Source organism: Mercenaria mercenaria, chromosome 19 (genome assembly GCF_021730395.1).
Source record: "Mercenaria mercenaria strain notata chromosome 19, MADL_Memer_1, whole genome shotgun sequence".
Taxonomy (NCBI): domain Eukaryota; kingdom Metazoa; phylum Mollusca; class Bivalvia; order Venerida; family Veneridae; genus Mercenaria; species Mercenaria mercenaria.
Genome location: NC_069379.1, coordinates 43,199,385 through 43,226,099, shown reverse-complemented (window position 1 = coordinate 43,226,099; position 26,715 = coordinate 43,199,385). Strand labels below are relative to the sequence as shown.

At 33.9% G+C, this 26,715-nt stretch overlaps 1 protein-coding gene across 7 annotated transcripts in view; it reads left to right on the top strand.

Moving 5' to 3' along the window:
• LOC123542122 (coronin-1B-like) overlaps positions 1-26,715 on the top strand; it is a 204,828-nt gene that overhangs the window by 118,867 nt on the left and 59,246 nt on the right. For all 7 annotated transcript variants that reach the window (XR_008368703.1, XM_053531837.1, XM_053531839.1 and 4 more), the window contains one exon: positions 23,793-23,909. Coding sequence is in view for 6 of the 7 variants with exons in the window: in XM_053531837.1 (XP_053387812.1) it covers positions 23,793-23,909 (117 nt within the window). In the remaining variant the exon portion in view is untranslated. The remainder of the gene's footprint in view (positions 1-23,792; positions 23,910-26,715) is intronic.

The window sequence follows — 26,715 nt, the reverse complement described above, 5'->3', positions numbered from 1 at the left end:
GGCGCTGTATATTTAAATCGAGTTCAAACTTTTATTCATCTCTATGAAAGCCGACTAATGTTCACATCTATGTCACAGTATTTCAAAGAACCGATATGAGCCGCGCCATGAGAAAACCAACATAGTACGTTTGCGACCAGCATGGATCCAAATCAGCCTGCGCAGCCGCGCTGTCTGGTCAGGATCCATGCTGTTCGCTTTCAAAGTTTATTGCAATTAGAGAAATCATTAGCGAACAGCATGGATCCTGACCAGACTGCGCGGAGGCTCAGGCTGGTCTGGATCCGTGCTGGTCGCAAACGCACTATGTTGGTTTGCTCATGGCGCGGCTCGTATGATTTTACCTTACCTTTTTGTCATTTACAACTCCGTCAGTTCTGTTACTTGATCTTAACATTGTAGGAAAACACCATTACCCGAAAGGTTTTCTACGAGTTTACATCTTCTGTTAGTTGACATGTCACAGGGTAAGAAACATATGCCGACAGACCGTGTCTCTAACCCAAGGACCCATAATGCCGTTGCAACTGATCTAACCGGTGGCCTACACATTTTCTCCCCGTTTTAATTATCCAGTTCTGTACCGTGACATATTTCTTCGCGATTATGAAATTCGTCGGAGATTAATAAGTGTTATGCTGTCACGTTACCATGTTGGGTACCAAACTTCACAGGATGAAAAATGTACAGCCAGGACAAGACTCAAAATACCATTCCGGTGCTTATCACTGGAGCTGCTTGCTCGCCTTCACATTTTCTCCCGGTTTTAAGTACCAAGTCATATACTGCGAAAGACACGTTCAAACATTTGCATAAAGTTTACATGAACTTAAGTTTTGTTAGGCAGTAATCACTTGTTCCTACGGTAAAACGTAAGTCTAGTGGTAAAAATTTGTTCTTTGGCTTTTCGTCAACAATCTGCAAACTGAATTTAAAATAAAACATGACATGTTTCTATTTTAAGCTAGGACGCTGAACTTACAAAAACCAAGATACATAGTCTAATGACCGTGTTGCATGCATCTTTAGCTGTTTCCTTCACACTCAACATAAAACTGGTAACAGTCTATTTGCTTTCGTTTATCAATACCGGATTAATTTCCATTTTCATTTCTAAAATATGTCTGTTCATCTTCTCTAAAATTCGACAAACTTAACTTGATCATGTGCTGCCTAAATATCAGCTATTGACACTAAAGATGAAATCTAATTGGTGTCTTGGTTCTCCAAAATTATCTATGAAATTGATTCATTCAAACCTATACCATATCTACTTTATTGAACGGCAAGACGGTCATTGCACTACCAATAATACGGACTATTTCCTTTTCAGTACTCGGAGTAAATATGGACTCAGTTGAACTGGACACTTTATACTGTTTGAAGTCGCTCGTACGAAAATAACTGCCTTAATTAAATCAGAATAAAATACATTTATACATTTATATTCTACCAATTCCTGTCAAAATGTTATGACATATTCTAATTTCTTTTCTTCTTCCAGTGTTTGTTTGTAAAATATGCGTTTTTATCAAATAATTATGTTAATATAAAGTTTTTTTCTCGAAAAAAGGCGTACGAATATTAACCACAGTAGGTTGGGTATTATTCGCGAGGTATCTCAATGTTTAAAGTATACAATGCAAATATCATATACTTTTTTATATAAATAATTTCTCTAAATATAAGATAATTTTATTTTCCCTGTTTTCATGAAACAAAATAGGGTTTCTTGAAGTCATGTAAGGGTAGAAGATATCAATTCTGCACAGTACCTGACAGGTAACGTCATGACACAGTTGACGTCATATTTGCTAGTATTGTTTGTAGCGCTCCTGCAGTAATGTATTCATTAGGTCAGCATTATGTAACCTAATTAGCGAATGAAACGGAGACAGGTTAAATACAATTTCACAAAGTGATGAATATACAAACATATCTTAGTTTGTCATAATTGATGTCATAAATTATCAACATGTGCTTCTGGATGGACAAGCGAACATTAAGATAAGATAAGATAAGATAAGATAAGATAAGATAAGATAATCTTTATTTAGCGTCGGTTTTCACAAACATGTAAACATTAGCTATAACAAGAACATGATTATCCTATAACAATACAAACAAACAATCTAAAAGGATAAGAAAAGTACATGGTTAAGGCTAAGATACAAAATACGATTAAATGGTAAACAGTAAACATTTTAAAGCACATACAAACTGGAAAAAAGCAAAATTGCTAAAACTCCTAAGCATAATAAAACTACTGTATACTATAAGCAAAGATTATGATTATATTAATGATAAGGTTATATATATATGTTAGTAAATGGGATAAAGATAATTTTGTATTATTATTCATAATCAATAGTTAAGTCAAAATAAAATAATTGGGGAGATAAACAAACATAAAACATAATATGGAAACTATTCATATACAGATATATGTCTGCATCAGCAGCAGCTTTACTGATGCAGGCATATACACATAGTAAATTAACACAGATATAGGATATGCATAAGAAAAACGAAAGGATAAATGCAGCAGCAACAAGAGCGAAATCAGCTGGCAAACTAAAAAGCTTAGCCTGATGCAAAAAAAAAAAAAAAACAACAACAAAAAACATATGCACAAAGTAAAAATGCAAAGAGATAAGTTGCATAGCTATCAACTTCAAGTCAGCAAAGGCTAGGAGTGACTAGGGTGTGTAAAGAGAAATGAAAAAAAAAAAAAAAAAAAAAAAAAAGCAAAAAACATGCAGCAGCAACACAAAAGGGGAAAAAAGCAACTGAAACATGGGGAAAAATCCACTATAAACAAGCAAAAAGATCTACAAAAATAACTAGAAGCACATTTAACATTTGCATTTGATGCCGCTCCAGGTCTGAATCAGTCGTCTGAACTCACCGAAATCATTTAAACTAGATGTCAGTTCAGAGAATATCTTTTAAGACTAACCTCTTTAACTATTCAGTGCTGTTTTTACTAATCGACCATTTCAAGATGGTGTCTCACCGTGTTCCTATATGTGCTTGTTTTGTCCTTGTTGCTTGCATGTAAGCCTTGTCTTTGTATTTCTGCGCATGCGCACACATTCACACATACACTGCTGTGGGACTTCATTTTCTATAGGAGTAAACATGTGAACTGGTGAAAATATTTACGGAAAAAAAACCTTTTCATTAGTGTAGACGTTTTTTCCGATAAGCTTTTTAAGATGCGTTGCTTTTAAGATGTTACTAGAAAGATAATTTATGACTAAGAAGACCTTGATGCGCATTTTTCATGATATTGCAAACCTGACCTAAGTAAGTCTGGGTAGGAAAACACATGAAAATTATCGTAAAATGTCAAATTCCACAATTCTATTTAAATGTCACTCATTTTAAGGACGAACGGGTGAAGATAAATTAAATTTCTTGATTAGATTCGTGTGTGCATGATTTGTCACATGTATTCGCGACATTATATATATCCATATAGCGACTAGTGTAGCAATGCTTATTTTTTTTTTTTAAAGTTTAATGTATATTAATTTGTTTAACCTCGATTGTGATGAAAGCTTTAAGCTTATTTAAACCAGTCTCGAGACAGCGTCCAGGAAGTATCAGTGATGGGGTCACATGGGAAGGTGTGGTCGTGATCTTAGTGGCACTCGAACCCAGAAACTGACTGAATAGTATGGCATAAATAAGTAATAGATCAATTTCTTGACAAAATACCCGAGTCGTTCTTTCAACTTTGCAGTTGCTATTGTCCTTGATTTTAGTTCATAGCCATGATTTCCTATTCAAATCAAGAATTAACGATATGTTTTATTTCATTCGTTTATATCGTTATTAACTATTTTTTCTAATGAAAATAATGCTTGACATCTTGTAACATCATATCTTAAAAGCTCGGCAATTTATTTGGCTGGAATTGTTATTGAAGTACATAAAACATATGCCTTATTTTTCTTCGATAATATCATTACACGGAGTTTATTGCCGTTATCAATCTTTGAAAACACTGCTCGCTGACAAATTTTCAATAAATCATGTTTAATTCTCGTATCAGCTTCGAAATAGAAATCCGGTCAGGAAAAGGCTTATAAATTTCTCTTCCTGTAGTTCCATAGACTGTCAGTGCCGAAAGGATAATTCACTGAGAAGAATATGTGACATGCATTAAGATCTATTCTTGTATGAAAAACCCATGCACATTTCCAAATAAAGCACGACAATTTTGACAATACGTTGACATAACATTTGGAGCCATACAGCCGCCGAAAGAGAATGCTACCCCATTTAATCTATTATTCTATATGAAAGACACTTCAAAATCGAAATGATACCATATAACAGGTGTTATATTTAATACTGACATGCTGGTTTGATTAATCGGCGCGCAGAAAATAACTCATTAGAGGCCTACACACTCTAAAATTATTCCGCGGAATGCGTTGCTTCTCGTATTTAAAGACTGTGGAGAAACGGTTGTAAACGCGTTGACGTCACGTCGATCTACGGTACTAGGCGCCATTCATGTGCCATGAAAAAGTGCCCCCCCCCCCCACTCCCCCCTTCCCTATTTCACCTACTTGTTTACATAAAAGACATATTAGAGTCGAAATAATACATAGCAGAAAAAATGTTTACTATATTGGAATATACGGCGTCTATATTATTATTATATTTTACGTATTAATTAATTCAGGATATTTTCGGGCTTTGGAATGAATAAATCACATTTAAAAAAAACTATGTACCTTATGTTTTTATGTACTAAATAGAATCCACTATACGATCAACTAATGAAGTTATAAACGGCTGATAGGGGTACAGTATCAGATTCTTAGGTCACACTGAATTATCTGCCGATATAAAATTTGAACAATGAACCAGACCTGATCACTGGCACCAGACCAGAAAGAAAATGCCTCTGTACGTGTTATACCCTACCCCTAGGTATTCTATAAGAACCATGGTCATGAACGGGAAAGTGCACTTACCCATGTCAATCGTATATTTCTCACTTAAAAAGCGCAGATCGGTGAATGCGTACCTAGTATATTGAACAAGCGATAATTTATCTTCCATCGTGCACCAGTCATATTGTCTCAATATTTCATACTGTAGATATGCTCCACATATTTTATGCTTTCGTCAACGTTACAGAAAAAACTTGCGTGAACTCCCATAATGAACATCCGGTCTAGAAGTCACGGCAGTGTGCACATGTTAGGCGAAATGTAGACATACAAAAACAGAATGCAAAATATTCACAGTTATACAATAAAACTCAAAACGATGAATGAAATTCTTCTTGTACATGATTTTGAATTTGAAATCATACATTGGTAAACATCTGTTCTGTTTATTTAATTCATTTTGCACATTTATGCTACATATACACATTTTAGCGTACACGTGTAGCAAAATGACGACTGACATACATTTTACATCAGCCAATCAGAATGGTTTAGTAATCTCCCTGTAAACATGAAGTCATTGGGCCAACGACGAAAAACCGTCAAAGGATAATCGTTGTTGGCCCACTGTTGGCCCAACAATGATTAATAAGTATTGTAAATACAGCTGTTGGGCCAACGTTGAACCAACGTTGAATTTCATTAACAGATATCTCTGCATTGGCCCAATATAGATTTTCAGAGAAAAACTTATACAGAGAAAACATCGTTGGCCCAACGTTGGCCCAACGTTGGCCGATTAAAAATAATAATATAACAATTATATATTTTACAGGTGAATGTTTCATCACAAGCCCCTACAGGTATACACGTTGTGTACGTGTAACATGCAATATTTAATTAATAATTAAATACTTTTCTGCACCAATTCGTAATCAGTTAAATCTGGGCTAATTATACCTAAAACTTATCTGCAGCCATAATGACATTTTGAACTATTTCAAACCTACTACCTTGAAAAAAAAAAGTTTAAAAAAAACGAAAAAAAGGAAAACACTACTAACTCTATAACAAATATCTAATTTAATACAGTCATAAAATGTTTACAATAAATCTGTTGAGTATTCCAGAACATGAACTCTCGTTAACCCGGGTTATATAAGAAATCCCAGAAAATGTGGTTGATTTTGCTCTCTAGACCAGATTTCTAGCTGCATATATGTGAAGTAAAGGAAACTGTTATACATGTGATAGATCTAGATTTAACAAATTCCCGGTCAACCAGCTATAAACTGTAAGTAGATGTTTTTGAATATTTTTTTTTATAAAATTGTGGCATTAAGTAAACAGAGAATTTCTTAATCCTGTATGCAAGTGATATCCATGTGACTTGAACATATGTTAAATACTTTTATCTAAAGCTGGCGGATGGCACTTGTGTTGAGTATTAAATTCTTTAAATAAAATAACTCATATTCTCGTTAATTCTAACATATTTTTCTCGGTTAAATACAGACAAAAATAAATTTCATACATTTTACGCAAGTTTATATCCAGAGGTTTATGTGCATTTCTTTTGTTATATTGTTATCAATTTGACGTAGATGGTTTAATCAACATTATGATTTTTGTATTTTTACAGGACACTGTTCAAGAAAGTAACAAGTCGAAAGATTTCCTGCGGCCAGAATTTATACAACCAAAAATTGTTGATAGTAACTTATGGGTGAATAACGTACTTGTTTTGTTTTTAATATAGCATTACGCTTTAATGCAAGAAATATTACTCCATTCTACATGATGTACAAGTAGATAGATCTAAATGAACTATGTATCTCTTAATTCTGAAAGTTATTGTTTTGAGCAAAAATAACTATATTTCCCTTTCACGTATAACATAACTTTTAGCTCAACTGGTCACATTGGAATACTTTACTAGAGCTTTCACAAATGTGATTCATGCCTTCACCTGGACTTGCTTGACAACACAGGACCATACTCTAGGAAACCGAAGAGCAATTAATATATAAACTCTTATGCACAATGTATCAATATTGATCATTGCAGAAAGTTTGAATAAATTATATGAAATAATAAATGAGGAATTCAGGTCACAAACATTTCCCTATATATTATATAGAGTGCTAGCTATATTGCAAAAACGGCGTTCCATAAATGCGATAAGCCAATCGCATATCGGTAAAAAGTCACGTGAAATCACCCAGTCCCCATGTGCTATACTACTTGTTGCATTCCAATATACCTGCGGCCTTGAGGCCGCAGGTAATAGACATTTACGGATTAAGTCTACGTGGACTGTGGACACCTAAGGCGATAGATTTTTCAAGGGGACCGTCTCAACATAGTTTAATTATATTATGCGCGATATGAAAAAGAGTTTATAACGGCAATAGGATTTGAGTTATTATATCATCACTATGCGGTAGGTGATATAAATTTGGATGTGCCTGTTTTTAGCTCGACTTTTCGAAGAAAAAGTAGAGCTATTGCACTCGCTACGGCGTCGGCGTCGGCGTCTCCGTTGGGTTAAAAATTTTGATAAAGTCAAATATCTCTGTTACTGTCAAAGCTATTGACTTGAAACTTAAAAGATTTATTTACTATCAAAGTCTACACAAGGAAGAACAATCCCCATAACTCTGATTGAATTTTTACAGAATTATGTCCCTTTTTAACTTAGAATTTTTGGTTAAAGTTTTTGATAAAGGCAAAGATCTCTGTTACTATCATTTATCTAGTAAAAAAGCTGTCCATCTCTTCGTCCATCCACTACTGACAAATTAAAACAATAAAGTTAACGAATACAAAGTCTTTAACGCGGCTAATACAAAAAAAACAAGTGCTCCGCCAAGCGGGGCAATATACGCCCGAAGGATTATATCAGGGGATAGGAGCAAAATTTAAAGAACTTTACTGTTGAAGCCCAAACGAAAAGGACAACAAACGGAAGAAATTCCCCGAAAAACTCTAAGTCCACTAAAAACATTACCAGGTATAAATATGTCAAAATACACCTTAACTTTGCAGGTACCATCCATGTTGTACCACAGAAAAGTGGTATTGGTTTTTTCCCTACGGCCAGTAATAAAAATGTTACAAAATAACCTATTTATAGTAACATAAAAGGAAGTAATTCAATAAAAAAAAAATATTGTAAGTGAACAAAAAATGGATATGCCAAATAAAACCAAGAGCACCGCAATGCAAAGCAACATAAACACAAAACAAAGTCATGTGACCTTTGACCCCTAAGTGTGACCCTGACCTTGAAGCGAGCCATGCGCTCTGCACGTCGTCTCAATGTGGTGAACATTTGTGCCAAGTTTCTTTAAAATCCTTCAAGCAGTTCAACAGTTACATATCGCACTCGAAACAAAGTTATATGACCTTTGACCCCTTAGTGTCACATTGACCTTGTATCTAGCCATCCAAAACATGCGCTCTGCACGTCGACTCGATGTGGTGGATATTTGTGCAATGTTTCTTTAAAATCCCTCATACAGATCAAGAGTTACAGAGCGGACACGAAAAAAAGTCATATGACCTTGACCCCTAAGTGTGACCTTGACCTTAAAGCAAGCCACCTGATACAGGCGCTCTGCACGTCCTCTTGATGTGGATAACATTTGTTTCAAGTTTGTTTAAAATCCTTCAAGGAGCGGAGTCGACACGAAATTGTTAACGGACAGACGGACAGACAGACAAACAGACAGACAGACAGACAGCCAGCCAGATGAACACCTGTGGTATCCCAAAATACGTCCCTTCGGGCGTATAATAACAACAAAGGAATGGAGACGCAAGATATTACGTTTTCTACAGTTTTCCCAATGTTTTACCTGCTGACCTACATTTTGATCCCAACTGACCCAGTTTAGATTTTTTCATGTTGGACGACGACGATGATGGAATACGGATACATTGCGATCAGACTAGCTCATCTTTTCAACTTTGTCGCAGATGCGCAACTTATAATATTGAAGAACATTTCAGGAAAGTGTTATGACGCTAGATCAAATACTTTTTGCGATATGTATAACAAAACATTTCTCTGGCGAACAGACGGACGGACAGACAAATCCAAATATTATCCTGTGCAGTGACATATTAAGCCAGACCTTACCATCATTATAGGAATGTTTTCCTACCAAACATAAATTAAAATTATCATGTTGAGACGGTCCCCTTGAAAAATCGATCGTCTTAGATGGTCACAGTCCACGTAGACTTAATCCGTAAATGTCTAATAATGGAGTGCCTAGCACTGTGGTGCACAAGAAAAACAACACATCTACATTTACATGATACTTCCAACAATCATTAACGATTATGACTGGAAGGCGCTTGTCTGGGCAGTGTTAAAAATGAGAAAACAAGAAGAAAAAAAGAAAGCAGCAACTTCATTGAGAAAAGAAAACAATCAAACAGAACTTGGATACATAATGAGTTAATATACAGACAGTAATTCACTTTTAAATTAGTGGGATTTAATCAGTGACTGAAAAAAAGAAACATCTTTAGATTTATAAAAGGCTGGAATCAATAATTGACATGTTGTAGTGATGAAATATTCTTTTATATTTCTTCAGGAAAATTGCAAACGAACTTTAAATAACTGTTAGATTTCTTTTTGTTAAACTTTAACAAAATCACAATTATTTAAGAAATAATATATCTCATCCAGTGATTTGTCGTTGAATAAATCATTGTTTGGAGTTCAGATGCGAAGGAATTATATCACGAGGGCGTAGCCCGAGTGATATAATAATACGCATCTGAACGAGAAACAATGATTTATTCAAGAGCAAATCACTAAATGAGATATATTATTTCGATTCTAACACGTTACAAAGGATTTTAAAGTACATCCTTGATGACATGCATTAAATATTTGCCCGTTTTCAATCGGTTTCTTTTCCAGCGCTCCGCTATGCCGTTTGACGCCATGACGTAATAATTGTGACGTCAGAACAGTGATTTGTTGTATGATAATTCACTGCTTTCTTCCTTCTTTGTTTAATAGGAAAATGAATCGGATCGTGTTAGAATTGAAAATAAAATACTTACTAAATAATGTTAGTTTTAGTCCTTTTTCTCAGTTTCGTAACGGCTGGGATAGCGTTGGCCCAACGCTGGACCAACCATGATAGACGAAAAAATGCTGTTGGCCCAATGGAGGGCCAACGGTAAGTGCAGGATACCAGTTGTTGGCCCAATGGAGGGCCAACGATATGTGTAGGATTCCAGTCGTTGGGCCAACGGTGTACCAACCGTTGGGCCAACGTTGCGCCAATTAGCAAAATGGCATTGGGCCAACGTTGGAAATCTTCGTTGGGCCAACGAAGAGTCTGCCGTTGGCCCATCGTTGGGCCAACGCATGTCTGCTATCTGGGCTAGACCGGAACTTCACCAGGGAAGTTCAAGCAAGTTTTTTGTGTAACGTTGAAAAAACTATAAACTACGCGTTGTTTTTCTAAGATAAAAAGTACTGAAGTAATGTGACCGGTACACAATGGAAGATAAATTATCGCGTATTTAATATCCATAGTACACATTTACCTAACTGCGTGTTTTAGGTATGAATTGCGCGATTGAAATGGGTTAGTATATTTTCCCGTTCATGACCATGGTTCTTATAGAATACCTAGGGGTAGGGTATAACACGTACAGAGGCATTTCTGGTCTGGTGCCAGTGGACCTGATAACGCATAATGTACCGTGCTATTTATCAAAGAATATTGAATCTCTGCAGCGTATTTGCTTTAAAATTGATGCACACTTTCTGTACTATCGTTTACAATCTTTACAAAAGACAAGATTACATTTTTCTCTCGGAAAATACAAATAAGACAATACATCAGAGCATACGTATAATTGGAAATAAACATGTTGATCATTGCCCTTTATTGATTTCTTTGTTTGTTTATTCGTTTTGGGTTTAGCGCTGTTTTTCAACAGTATTTTCATTTATGTAACGGTGGACAGTTAACCTATTCTTTGTTTCTTGATGCTGATCTTTTCTTGTGACTTTGAACACAATGTCTTTTATCAAATCATCACGTCGAGCATACGCCTCGCCTGGAGGTCGATCCCATGATACGTACGTCTATGCTCTCCCTATTGAGCTAAACTGGCGGGCTACCATTTATTGAGTTGGAATACGATTGAATTAGTACACCTCACATTAACGCTAATATATCATATTTTTCTCAATGACTTATTACGTCATGTGCAAAATTGCTATTTTGGTTTTCTGCGCATATAATATTATCAGTTATCTAATATCACATGCGCAACCGTACTATTTTGGCTTTCTGGGCATGTGATATTATTTTTCATCTCCGTGTGGTGATATGATATGTTCGCAGTTGAATACTGCCACGATCATAATTGTCTAGGCTCTACTTTTTATCTATAATTTCATTTAATTATTTAATTCATGATTATTATGTCTTTTAACCCTTAGCCTGCTAGATTCTGCCTTTGCGACCAGTGCAGACCAAGATCAGCCTGCACATCTGTGCAGTCTGATCATGGTCTGCACTGTTCGCCATTCAGTCAGTATCTTTTTGGTAAGCACCCCTTTTAACAGTTAATGGTCCTGTCCAAATTGAAAGATGGACAAGTTCATTATAGAAATTTAGCAGGGTAAGGGTTAATAATGTTTAGACCTTTTATCTGTTTTCTTACGTAACGTACTTTCTTGGAACGTTACTTCTCCTGTTGGATAGTTATTCTTCATTTTTCTGTCCAACTATATAGTTTATGATACAATCCTTGTAAATCTGAACGTCGCTTTATCCGTATTGCCATCAATTTAGCAGTAATACAGTTGAAACGTTGAAACTGGGTATCTCGAACTCCAAGGGATCAAGCTGTTTATTATGAAAAACCAAAATTCGACTTAACATGATTTTTGCGCGAGAGTTCTCAGGATAGAACTTGAAAATATCTTTAAGATAGCCGGAATTTTTAGATAAGAGAGTCCTAGATAACGAGTTTCAACTGTATATGCTCTGTATTATAACTGTTGAGTATCACGAAGTGGTCCCGTAATAGCATCCGGCAATTTACGTATTCTCCGTATGAGGTTTCGGTATTCTTCGGCTCTTTACGGAAAGTCGTGTGCGCGTTCAGTTACATTCACGTACGAAGAATGCCGAACTGCATATCGGGAGTAGGTAATCATACGGAAATTGCCGAGTGCCGTTAAAAAGAATGCCGAACTGCATGTCGGGAGTTAATCATACGGAAATTGCCGAGTCCCATTATAAAGAATACCGAAATGCATGTCGGGAGTTAATCATACGGAAATTGCCGAGTGCTTTTACGAAGAAAGCCGAACTGCATGTCTGGAGCTAATCATACGGAAATTGCCGACTGCCGTTATGAAGAATGCCGAACTGCATATCAGGAGTACGTAATCATACGGAAATTACCGAGTACCGTTATAAAGAATGCCGAACTGCATATCGGGAGTAGATAGATATACGGAAATTGCCGAGTGCCATTACGAAAAATGCCGAACCAATATCGGGAGTAGGTAATTATACGGAAATCGCCGAGTGCCATTACGAAGAATGCCAAACTGCATATCGGGAGTAGGTACATTTGAAATCAAACGGAAATCGCCGAGTGCCTTTACGAAGAATGCCGAATCGCATATCGGGAGTAGTTTATCATACGGAATTTGCCGAGTGGCATTATGAAGACTGCCGAACTGCATATTGGGAGTAGGTAATCAAGTGCCATATTGAAGAATGCCGAATTGCATATCGGAAGTAGGTAATCATACGGAAATCGCCGAGTGCCTTTACGAAAAGTGCCGAACTGCATATCGGGAGTAGGTCATCATACGGAAATCGCCGAGTGCCATTATGAAAAATGCCGAACTGCATATCGGGAGTAGGTCATCATACGGAAATTTCCGAGTGCCATTACGAAGAATGCCGAACTGCATATCGGGAGTAGGTAATCATACGGAAATTGCCGAGTGCCATTACGAAGAATGTCGAACTGCATGTCGGGAGAAGATAATCATACGGAAATCGCCAAGTGCCTTTACGAAGAATGCCGAACTGCATGTCTGGAGTTACTCATACGGAAATTGCCTAGTGCCTTTACGAAGAGTGCCGAACTGCATATCGGGAGTAGGTCATCATACGGAAATTGCCTAGTGCCTTTACGAAGAGTGCCGAACTGCATATCGGGAGTAGGTCATCATACGGAAATCGCCGAGTGCCATTATGAAGAATGCCGAACTGCATATCGGGAGGATGTAATCATACGGATATGGCCGAGTGCCATTACTGGCCCACTACTTTATAATATGATATTACAATAATTATAATAATTATGAATATTCTTGGGATATAACGTGAACAAACTGGTATATTTTTTTTCTATTTCATTTTTTGCCTTTATCTTATCATATAAACAGAAAATGAAAATCTTGATAATCTGATATCCACTGTTAATTAAATAGCATACCAAGATTAATACCATAGGGAAAATCAGGTTATAAAGATAATATCTCTAATGACATTGACCTTGACTTTTCCATTCAGAACATTAAGGAATGCAAAGAAATCTCAATGCTATTTACCATCATTTATGAAAAAGAGGTCACATTCTCTAACCTTTGAAGGTATTATTTACCGGACAAAACTGTGTCATTGTCAACAAAATCAGACTTGATTTTTATCATTCATCTAACGAATCATTCGCGGGCATTCTTTTCTTTTTCTGGAACGCTGTGATATCGTGATTACGGAGTATAAAACTATATTACAAGCTAATAAAAACTGAATGAGGACCTTTAAGACGCAATTTCCGATAACTTTATGAGTAAATAAATCATTCTGAAATTGAGCATTTACGGAAGGAAAACTCAAAAAATATTTACAACAGTTTTTATTCCCAGTTCGGTCTAGAGGTAGTGGACACTCATTAGAACTCTGAAACTTTCGTGCGGCTGCGTAGTTTTGATCCTTTAGAGGTTAAGGAAGCATAACGCGCATGCGCCGAAATTACATACGGAGAATGGAATTTTTTTTCGATTTACATTACAGGTCTGCTACCTTTAAAGACCCACCACAACCTAGTGACCTACTTTCCTTTCACACGATTTTCGTGAAAACAATTCTGATAATACTAGTATAAGGCAGGATAGGTGGACAATTCAGGCTTCCCTAAATTAATCCTCCGCAAACTTATTCTGTCAGTCTCTTTTCAGTATAACTATCTATCTGCGGTTGACGTCAAACCCCTTGCGGAAACGTAGACGTAACTATCTTACAATGCAGACACAGTTGGTGGTGTCAGCTCAACTTAAAGCATCAAATACTGTGCATACTGCTATATTCTTTCAATAAAATGTTTAGACATTGTCTTGGCCTTACATTATGTAACTGTCAATTTGTAACTAGATACTTGCTTGTCTCAATTTTCCCATGCAAATCATGTATAATTACCTTCACGGAAATACAAAAGATTGCACTTGTTCTTTGATGTGTCTTTAAGGTTGTTCGATAAACCATACCATCTGGCAAGAATGTGCACACTGGAATAATGGCTGGCAATTTGACATAAAGTGGTTCTTAATTTAAAAAGATATAACATAATTATATTTTAAGATATCATTCGGAACATCTGATTTTCATCACCTATTGTTGTTTCTGTCATTATATTAAATGTGTACATGTTTATCAATTCGTAAAACTTGTTTTCTTACTTTTTATTTAACCATAGTCTAAAACATTTGCTCATTGATAGAATCATTATGATTAACCCTAAATTTTATACCACATTCTTTACTTATAGAATAATTTAGGGCCGTCGGTGTGTTTAATGTCCTGTAAATCACAATTCAGGGTCCAGATGCACATTAAAAGATGGCATAAATATTCAAACTTTTGACCTATGAACTGTGATAAATCATGCGGTTAATCACAAGAAAGCATTGCTAATTTTCATTCTGACAGTCTTATCGAAATATTAAAATAAATAATGAAGTTGAACTTCGCCAATACGAGTAGCAATGAAGGCATACAGACACTAAATAGAAAAATGGCGCGAAAAAAAAAAATGGTAGTTGCATAATGGCGGACACAAATAGTCCTCAGTTTTTTTGCTCTGTAGAGCTATTTTCCTTATTTTCTTTGCAATTTTTTTTGCTAAAATCTCATGACAGATCTATGACTGACATGTAGGTAGCATTTTCATAATGAAATAACAACATGACAAAATTTTTCATGGAAACTTAGATCATACACCACTAGTATAATTTGGGGTCTTATTTTTAGCTGATTTTGCAGTTTTGTGTGTTTGACTGAAATTATTTTTCTTGCATCAAACATGACCCCTACTTTTCTTTTGATTTTTCTTTAGCACTGTCAATATCTTCAAGAAAATGTAGGTTACAGACATTTAAAATGGGTCCTGGTGTGTGCTGCGGCCATTGGAAATAGGTCAAATTTATATAGAATAAAGAACAAAAACTATTTAGTGTGTTATAACCTGAAATAGAAATCATGCGGCCACCTGGCATCATAAATGACGTCATAATTTTCTCCACCAGTCGAGCGTCAACCTTTGTTTATCTCATAATTATTACAGCGCTTTGCTTCCTTTTTTTTATTTAACTTACAAACGAATCAAACCATGTTAGAATTTTCACGAGAACTGTTCAGCTAAAAGACAAAGTTGCATAAAAAGCAATGAATCTATTTGCATTTTTAACCTTTACTGATTTTATAATTCCTTAAAATAAACCTGACGCAAACTAGAGCTATCACTGAATGTGATGGATGTACCCACGCATGCACTGACACAGTACATTGCAATCTGACACACACAAGGTTCCATAATTGTGTGGACTGTATGTAAACAGACTCTGTATAACTCTGCAGAATATTTATCTAAAAGAACGCACAAATAGGGTTGGTACTGATCACTTGTGTGAAGTTTCATTACATTGTGTGCAAGGGTTCGGGAGATTAGGCGCGCACAAGATTGCATATGCAGACTGTATGTATATAGTATATTAACAAAAACAAAGTGCCATAAATGTGCAGATTTTTTTATTCTGAAAGAGCCTAACATGCACCATTTACAATAAGGGTTAATACTTACTAGTATCACATGTGTAAAGTGTGCACGAGTTCGGAAGATTAGGCGCGCACAAAATTGCATATGCAGGCTCTATGTATATTGTATAGTAACAAAAAACAAAGTCACGTAACTCTGCACATTTTTCTTCTGAAAGAACCTAACATGCACCATGCACAACTACTGTTGTTACTGATCACTTGACAAATTGTGTGAAGTTTCTAAATTGTGTCAAGGGGATGAGGAGAGTTGGTGCACACAAGATTGTGTCTGCGGGAGGACAGACGGACAGACGGACAGACAGAAAAACCTGAAACCAGCATACAATTACCTAAACTCTAATAAGGCTTAAGTTATTGTGTAAGTTATAAGGAAAACATGGATGAGCTATAAGAATGACAAAAAAGGTTTAAGCAATTGGCAACTGCCTGTTTTGTCTGCCTGGGCATTGCGAGAAATAAATCAATATCAACAATCGTATACGTCAGATTAAAAGCATTGGATTAGTTTCATTTATATGATCTTCATTTACGTAATTCGATCTTCAAATTTAAAGGAATGCCCAGTCTTAAAAGACATATCTCTGGTAATTGTTCCCAATTATTTCTCCTATGAGACGGTTTATTACATGTATCAGCTTCCAAGATTTAGGTAGTTCTGCACGTTTAATAAACCGGACGTATTGGCGTAACGTCATTTTTCAGGAAAACGTGGAATAAAGCATTGTTTCGGTGTAAGGAATAGATACTCATTTTATGAATTAATGGCTAAACGTAATTAAATTCATTCAACAACAGCATTATACCTTCCTAATGTAAAAATACGAGATTAAAACATCTGACATGTTAAATAATTCTAAATAATGTCTTAAAGTAAGCTTAAAATGTCTCCTTCTGCTAAATCAAGGCAAATATCTCAAAAACATGCAAGAGGTATATACATTTTGTTTCACCATTCCACCACATTATAGGCCATATGTTTATTAACGACTCTGAGAAATTTCATTCAAATCTTCATTGCATGAAAACAAAATATATTCGTGAAAATTTATATCAAAATTGTAATTTTCTCATAGAGCCCTATTATTAAAACTTGTGTTAGGTTCAAATTTTTCAAAATTGTCTAGCAAAACATTAAGCACCTGACCCTATCTTCTTTTATTTTTTGAGTTTTCTAGGTATATTCTGAAGTTTGAAGAATCTGGGTTTATATCCGAGTAGAAAATGTTTTTGTCCAGAACGTGCAGAATTACCTTAAGTGTCATCATCTGCATTTTGAACAGAGCTCGTCGTAGACAAAGAGCGTCTGGTTTGATTTATTAAGCGCGTGTCTACCTGCAAACTGTTGCTATGTAATTGGTTTTATTGCCTAATAAAGACTGTTTGTCGCATACCATGTTACAGACAAACAGATCATTTACGAGCTTCTTTATACAATTTTCTTTAAATCTGTTTTCTGTGACTGTGTTTGTTACCAGTTATTGCCATTAATGATTGCGAATTTAGATATTTAAGGTAGAGGCCACGAAATGACACTCATCAATTTCCATGCGACTTTGTATTCTCGTATGCTATTATGGTCATAACAGAAAGCTGCTGTTTCACAAAACCATAACCGAAGAATGTCGGAAAGATAATTTAACAGAAAATGTCGATTATTCTAACAGGCCCACTACCTTAACTTGTTTTTTTAATTCGTTTTGTCGCACGTAGGATTTTTGCTGTTTGAAGAAGATTCCAAAGACTGTCCCGAGATTTAGTTGTTTGCTCTTGATTAATATGCCGTCGTTGATGTATAAAATTAGAGTATTTAGAAATTGTGATGTTTACAAAATGCTATTAGATTACTGTGATCTCATTTAGTCTCGTGATCGTGAAATTTTGTGATTTGGGCTATTTTTATATATCAAATTATATAGCCCAAAATATGTATATATGAGTCCAAGGATTAAATACTTTGAATAAAAATTGAACAGGAATAATACATGCTCGTGATAATTTAACCCTTATCATGCTGGACACGATTGATTCTGCCTTTGCGACCAGTGCAGATCTTAACCAGTCTGCATATTCAGTCAGACATCCCTTTTATAATTAATGGTACTGTTAAAATTGAAAGATCGACATGTTCATTATAGAAATTTAGGTAAGGGTTAATTTTATACACTGACTCGACCATACACGAATCCGCGACAATTAATACCCACGAATATATCATACATGTATTCTATAACTATCTTCATGTCTATTCAACGAAGTTGCGCGAAATATAAAATCTCTTAAAGAGCATTGATGGTAAAAAAGTACATTTTGAAAATATGCTGAAATTGTAACGAAACCCCGGTTTATATTCTCCTATCCTAAGTAGGTGTTATAATGCTAAAAATATTGACTAACTGGCGGCAAGGGCGGAGTAGGGTTGAGGTTCTGTCACCAAGTGTCTATGGCTAAAATGGGACATAGTCCTAGAGGTTGCAATATCATTTATATTAGCATACAATGTATATCGGAACTTAAATGGCTTAGAGATCGTGTCGATGAATACAACTAGTTGTAAGTTGCGAATTCTCCATATCCCGCATAGAAATGTTTTATAATAAATCGCAAGTTGAAAACCGACGTGTTTACCAAATCTGCAGTAAAGATTTTAATATATTAATTAATTTCTGTTTATCTCTCACAAAGATAAAATAAGAAACCCCGTTAGCCATATCTTTTGAAAATCCGAAAACAATTACTAACTTATAGTAAGTGTCGTAGACAATACAAATTACGGGAAGATAAATCTTGATTGAAGAAATAAGGAGACAGTTTGTGAGAAACTTAATTTAGTAATAAATTCACCACGTAAGCGCATTTTACAAGGCAAAGTTTCTGAAATATATCTTATATTGTAAATTGTCTTTAGTTTACAATACTACTTTTCAGATTGAGGTGAATATGATGTCGACAATGATGTGTTCGGAGAAGGAATTTAAGTATGTTTACTTCATATATATATTATGTAATCGTGTTACTTCATAAACTTATAATTTGACAATATTTTAGAATATTTCAGCTATTATATGAAACTGTTTCCATCAGAGTTGCTGCTGTCCGTACGTCCGTCCCGAAATGTTTTGTGTCCAACTCCTCCAACACTATTATCCTGATTTGCTTCAATCTTTCGCAGATGAACAAGCTTGATGTGAATCTAAATAAGAAGCTTTTGTTGTGACTATTTTTGCCACAGTTATGGCTCTTTGATAGTTTTGCTATATAGAAGATAGAGAAAAATCAAGTTTGTCCAAAGTGTTACTATGAAGAATCCATATTTTACACTGCTTGCAATATCATATCCTGAATATCATCGCCTATGATTGTAAGTAAATAAAAAAGAGGGAAAAAAGTATAAATGAAAAGGTTAAAGGTCATGTTGATGTACTTTTTTATTCTTTATCTGAAGAAATTGGCTCATTTTGGAAATTGGCAATGATTGTAAATTTTACCGTTTTGTCGGAGAATGAATTACACTTCAATTTTCTAAGTTCCTAACGAATTTATACAAATGAAGGCTATTGTGGAAAATGAAGTTGCTATGCTTTGCTAGTTTATGACAAGCTGATCCATTTTTTTTCTGATTTCGAGAAAATTAGATTGTCTAGCTGAATGATATGGTAAATCTGTTAACGGGCATTTTGTGCACTGATTTCGACCTTTATTCCGAAAGCGAAACATACGAGAAAAGAGTTTCTCAGTTACTTCCGATATAAAAGAGAATAAGAAATATCAGATATAAACCAATCGCAACGCTCGTTCTTTTAAGTAAACCAATCACAAGCTCGTTCTTTTAAATAATTTTTTGTACCACATAATTCTGTTATATATTATTTCTTTCTTAAAGACGCGCTACAGAATAACTGTATTCTTTTATATTTCCAAGATTGTATTTTTTCATGTTTTACATGAAAAAAAAAAGCCTGAGAAAAACAATATCTGCTTATAAATCGACAGTGCTAAGACCAAGGCAATGTTTTTGATGTCAGATTTATGTAGAAATATGCACAACACCGGATATGTTACTTTGTGTTTAGACCAAATAAGTTTGCAAATAAGTTGTGAAAACACAGTATATACCATGTAGCTGTATAATAACTGTTTTATCAGATAGTTCATAGGGGAGGTAAAAAGTGGGTCACTAGGTTGCGTTCGGTCTTTAAAATAAGTAGTGTATATAATACCGCAGCGGAGCCCTATTTCACCTAATTTAACATTCAGTCCCCGGTCCGAACTGACCAATGCCGGACAATTAAAAACCCACAAGGTTTTATCAAAGATACAAGCTGAAAATCTTTTAAATCTTTAGTTAAACTGAATGAAAACCTTTGGTTTAACCAAAAAAAAGATTTAGTCTTTGGTCCGGACTGACCCCTTGTCCCTATTCTAAAATATCCAATGCCGGACAATTAAAAACCCACAGGGTTTAAACCCAATTAAAAACCAACTAAAAAGTTTTAAATACATATGATATAGATGAGTTTACAGAATAAAATATATTGTTTGAAAGAAAGAAGATTTACTGATAATATAAATCCTCATTATGTTACAACAAAAAACGGGAGAAAAATGATAAGGGCTACTTGTTCATCTTGTGGAAAAATGAAATCAAAGTTGTGTTAAAAGTACAGGGGGTAATTTAGATATTCACAAGCAATGTTACCTTTATTACCTAAGAAAGGTTTAACACTTCCAGGATATAATTATTGTGGGCCAGGAAATCCCCTAGATAATGGACCCCCTGTCAATAACTGGATGCAGTATGTATGGACCATGATTTTTGCTATGACAGTGGTGTAAAAAAGGGTACATGTGATAAGCAAATGCTTTCCAATTTAAATAAAACTAAATCAAAAACATTTGGAGAAAAGATTGCAAAACATTTAGTTGTGAAACCAGCTATCAAAACGAATACACACTTGGTCTCGGACAAAAATCAAAAAACGGGAAAAGGGGGTAGAGCAAACTTTTACTACCCCGGAATCACATGGAGCGATGAATTAGCAGAAGAATTGCACAAACCAATTAAAAGAAAATTAGGAAACGAAGAGTGATTGTTTTAAAGATATTGATGATACTTGGTCAGCTGATTTAGTTGACATGCAAGCTTTTTCAAAATATAATAAAGGAGTAAAGTACTTGTTAACCGTTATTGATATATTCAGTAAATATGCTTGGGTTATTCCATTAAAGAATAAAACTGGAGAATCTGTTACTGAAGCATTTGAAAAAATAATTTTAGAAGGACGATTACCAGTAAATTTTTTGGGTAGAGAAGGAAAAGGAATTTTATAATAAAAAAGTTTGAATCATTTTGAATAAAAATAAGGTTAATATGTACCATACATTTAATGAAGGAAAGAGTGTAGTAATAGAAAGATTTTAATAGAAGTTTAAAAAGAATAATGTGGAAATTTTTTCTGCAATTATACTATATACTTATTTAGATTAATTTGCAGGATATGGTTGTGATTAAATATACAAAACAAAAATTCTAGTATAAAATGACACCAACCGCAGCTAGTAAAAACTTAAATAAAGGTACTGTGTACTTTTAATATATATGGTAATTTAATAATACCAAAGAGGTTAAAACAAAATTTAAAATGGTGATCCGAGTTCGTTTAAGCAAACTTAAAAGACTTTTGAAAAAGGAAATACACCAAACTGGACAGAGGAATATTTAGAATTATAAAAATTATAATACACATCCCAGAACATTACCATATTAAAGTTTTTAAATTGATGAAATAATACAAGTTCATTTTATGAACAAGAACTTTTTACCATACTACACAAGAAGTTTTTAGAATAGAAAAAGTTATTTAGACGAGAACTATAAGGAAAAAACAAGCTTTCGTAAAATGGAAAGGTTACAATGAAAAAATTTATAGTTGGGTACCATTTAGTGATGAATTTGAAAAGAAATTTAATTTGAAAATATATATTATATAATGGTCCCTAAAAATTTAATTTCTAAATTATGGAATAGGAAAACATTAGAACAATTAATTATTCAACTTAACTAAAACTAGCTGTGCTTACAGAAACAGTTATAAATTTTGTGGAAGTTAGTACGGATTATATATTACAGCAGGTGTCTTTGGTTGTTCAGCTTGCATTAGTTTGTTCCAAGTACCAATATTTGTAGCAGTTGCTGGCGCTGTTCCATCAGTAATTACCAAATTTACTACAGCCTAAAACTTGACGACAAGGAAATTTATTTTAAAAGCACATCTCAAAAAATAAAACAACTTCTGATAACAAAGGCACGGATTGGAAAAGTTAATAAAGAAGAAGAGAAACAAGTTATTCAGGAGATTTTTACACTACTATTAGAAATGCAGGAAGAAAATAAAAAAATATTCAATTGCCTTTTGAAAGTATATGAAGGAATTTAATTACGGATATAAAAAAGTAAAAAAGAAGAAAGAGCTGTATTCAAATTTACGTGTGTTTTTCGAGATTTTTTTCTATAAGTATATTATATATAGATGGTCTATTGAAAGGTAGATAGAAGGCTTATGCAAAATTATCTAAGCTCGTTAGGAGAAATAATGAATCCAGACAAAAATTCATTAGAAAGTTCTTAAAAGAAGTAAATGGTTTATTAAATCAAAACTTGATTCAACTAGTTTAGCGATGAATATCAAAATCTGTCATTGATAAATACAAACTGTTATAGATCCTTCTCTTTTAAAAAATTATTTTTTTGAATGGGTACTGTGGTTGTCTTTTACGGAAGAAGAAAATGATGAGATTTATGGATTGTCCAGACCAACTAAATTATCGAAACAAAGCCTAAAAAGGGTTATTGTAACCGACTGTGATACTAATGAAGAAAAAATAAATAGAAGCACTTACAAAGCATCTAAAGAATTTGGTATTAATGCGGGGGTTAATAAAAATGTGTTGTGAAGGACAAACGAGTAAAATGTGGAATATCAAAAGTTAATGGAAAAAGATATAAGTCTTAAATATTTTAATTCTTCTTAAGATAATTTAAAACTTTAATTTATTTAATTATTTTTTAATTATTTTTTTTAATTATTTTTTAATCCTTTTTTGCTTGAGATTTTTTTTCTAAATATATTTTTTAGATGGAAAATCGAGGATCTACAAAAAACATATTATAAGAAATTTGAATTAAAATTACATATAGACAAGATCCAAAGAATCAATTATATTTAACTCTAAAAGACTCTTATGGAAATACTTAAATCTGAACTTCAATACTTTTAAAAGGTATAAAAATTAAACGTTGTTTTAAAAATACTTTCTTGCAAAAAATGGATAAAAAATGATACATATATAAATCAGCTTATTTTCCCAATCAAAGGCTTCTAGAAATTATTAACAGAACTCGAAAATAAATAAAAACTTTACATCAGTTGTGATGAAAATAATTAGAATTGGTAATTGGATTTCTGAAAGGAAGCGGTTGGAGAATAGAGTCAGTTTGATGCTCCAATATAAATAGATATAAGTATAGTCCGTTGGCTGCTTCAAGTTATTATTTAGAATTACAAAAAACCATTACAAAATTCAATGAAAGGATTAAAAATATATAGAATGATGATAATCAATGTTTTAGATGGTGTCATTTTGCTTACAAATTTCCTGTAACAAAACATCTGAAAAAAGAGTTTCAAATTATAAAAGACATATAAACTTATTTTTGAAACAGTTATAGAACTCAATATTTTTCTTACAGACTGGTAGAGTTGACATAAATGCTCCAAAAGTTTGTGGTCATGCCGGTGGGGTGTTAGACATTAAATGGAGTCCTTTTCATGACGACGTTATAGCGTCTGGATCAGACGATTGTACGGTAAGTATGGTAGGATCTTGTTAAAGCCCTGCTCCCGTCCTACCTTTTAACCTTGAATTGTCACTGAAAAAGCATGAAAATCCTGACTATGAACACGGGCGCCTGTCAAAATAGAGTCTATTTTATATAAACTTCTATATGAAATACCTGTGGTTATGCGTGCTTAAGTGTGGCACGTGGCCATTAACTGTTTCCTATTGTAATCATGGGTTGCATACACACAAAAGAATTTGAATAGCAGTGGACCAGGGCTTAAGACTTTTATAGTTGGTCATGCAGCTTTGCAGTTCACTCAGACTGTGAAAAATCCTTGCTTAAGTTCTTTACTGAAGTAATGACTCAAATATTTACATGTCAGTAAGTTGAATATACCGACGGCCACTGTAGTTTGATTTTCAGGTGAGCAACCTTACTTTTATTAAAGTGATTATCTATGCAAAAGGTTTTTGCAAATTGTTACAACAGTCACCATACAATGTCTTGGATAATTTACCCATTTATAGGTCTTGTCACAGGTCTGTTTTGCTTCTATAGTAGGGGGTCATTTATAGGCCTCTTACCTGCAGAAAATTTCACTCATATTAACGCCTCAGTCACAATCAGATGCATTTTTTTGTTTCACTTGGGGTCAAAAATAAAAGTTTGTAAAACTCTTTTATTTTGAAATGTTAATTTACCATATACCTTGGTTCTACAAAAACAATGGTAGTTGTTGCTGTCTGATAGTTCGACAATATTTTTTTTTCGATATAAAGATGAATCTTCAGGGAAAAAATAAAACAGACATGACCATTTTTAAAGGACTGTTTTATTCAAATAACTCTTTAAGACCCAACAAAATTGTTACCACATGATAAGGTACATAAAAGTAATGTAGAAAACCCCAAAAACTAATAAATTACACAAAGATTTGTATTATTATCTTCTTTGAAGTTCAAAATTCTAGAAATTTTTGTTTACTACTTGCTTTCAGTTTTTGCATACCTTTTGAAATGCATTTATTCGACTCAAATATGTTATTTTCTAAAAATTCAGTCATTTCTCTTTAAATAATGGTCTCATTTTTGTGATTACGACTATGTTTGGCAGAGATATCGCAATTTTAAAATGAAAGCCGAAATTTACCCAAAAAGTCTACGGACAAGACATCATCGCCAAGTGCTTTCTACATAGGTTTTAGAAGACAGTCTTTTAGTTCTGTTGAACTTTTATGTTTAAAATGATCAAGAACAAGTAAATAACAAACAAATTTATGAAAAGAAGTATAACTGACAGTCTTCGAAATGTGTCTTTGAATAATTGAAGGATTTGAACAACTGTGACTAAATCAAAATGTCATTATGTGACAAGTTCTGTGCTATTGCTTACATAAATTAGGACTAATTGTTTTCATATTTCACTATATACTAAAAATAATGATACTTGGAAGGATCCTCACTGAAATAGGCTGTTAAAATTCTCCTTCAGCTTGGTGTCTACGGACAAGACATTTGACCATAATATAATTTCTGTCTAAAAGACAGATAGAGTAATGATGTTTCTGATCAATGCTCATGCATTTAATGGGCTTAAGAACTGACCTTGCAGCCTGTTATGTACACCATTTAGACTATGTTTATTTATCTGTAATAACTTTTAACCTCAACTAAACAAAATAAACCACAATCTTCCTGACATTGGATGGTGGAAGAAACCACCTGACTAGACTTTGTTGAGGCAAATATATTTACATGCTGTTATCAACCATATCAATCAAGAAATGGTAAAAAAGTATAAACACAAAGTTTAACATGATGAACTCTATGAGTTCATCTAAACATGTTCATTAAAGTAGAAACATTAAAAAAGTAGGAAGAACTTGTTAAACTTATAGCTCAGAACAACATCTTAAAAAGATTGCAACTGTGTCTTAAATGGAAAACTAATGTAACAAACTCCCTTGCTGACTGCTTAAATAGCTGTATGTTGTAAAATACTCATATGACATTTATTCTGTGAGATCCATAACTCGTACTAATATTTTAAGTAGTCCTGCAAAATAAAATTCCTGTGAATTTTAACCTGTTTACAGAATAATTAAATGTTCACTGTGATAAGCTTTTATCACTTAGTTTTGAGTCAGCTAATGACTTACATATTATGCTTTTTTCTTAAAATTCCCAAGATACATTCTCTTTTTCTAGCCAGTAATATTTTTGATTAATATTGACCTTTTTCCATTATATAAGATAGTACGACCGGAGACAAAGTTTTTTAACTATCTTTTTATCACATTTACTTCTTATTTTTCATGTTATCACCTATATTAATATTATTTTCTTGGAAAAATACTGGAACAAATGTTAGTAACTCAAATCGTAAATCAAACTATGATTTCAAAATTCTAGACCTCTGCCTCTGATGCATGTGGGGAAGTTGGCAGTTACTTGCAGAGAACATGTTTGTACAGTACAGAAACAATTAACAATTGTTAAGTTAAATAACTGAAATTCTGTTAAAAAAAGGGCATTAAACCCCCCAAAAACAAACAAATCTAAATAGCTCTCATTTTTGAAAGGGAGAAAGCTGCAAGGAGACTACGGTAATCATGTAGTAAATTGCTTGTAATTTCTTTTTTAAGATGATTTAAACTGCTTCAATTTTATGTGATTTCAGTCAGTTACAGAATAAAAATTGATAGGCAGATGAATAGAATGAAATCTTGAAAACCAATCACCATTATATCTTGGCCCTGAAGAGCACAGAAATATGCCATCTTGAGTGGATTATAACAAAATGTTTAAGTTGAAAGTGGACAGCCCACACC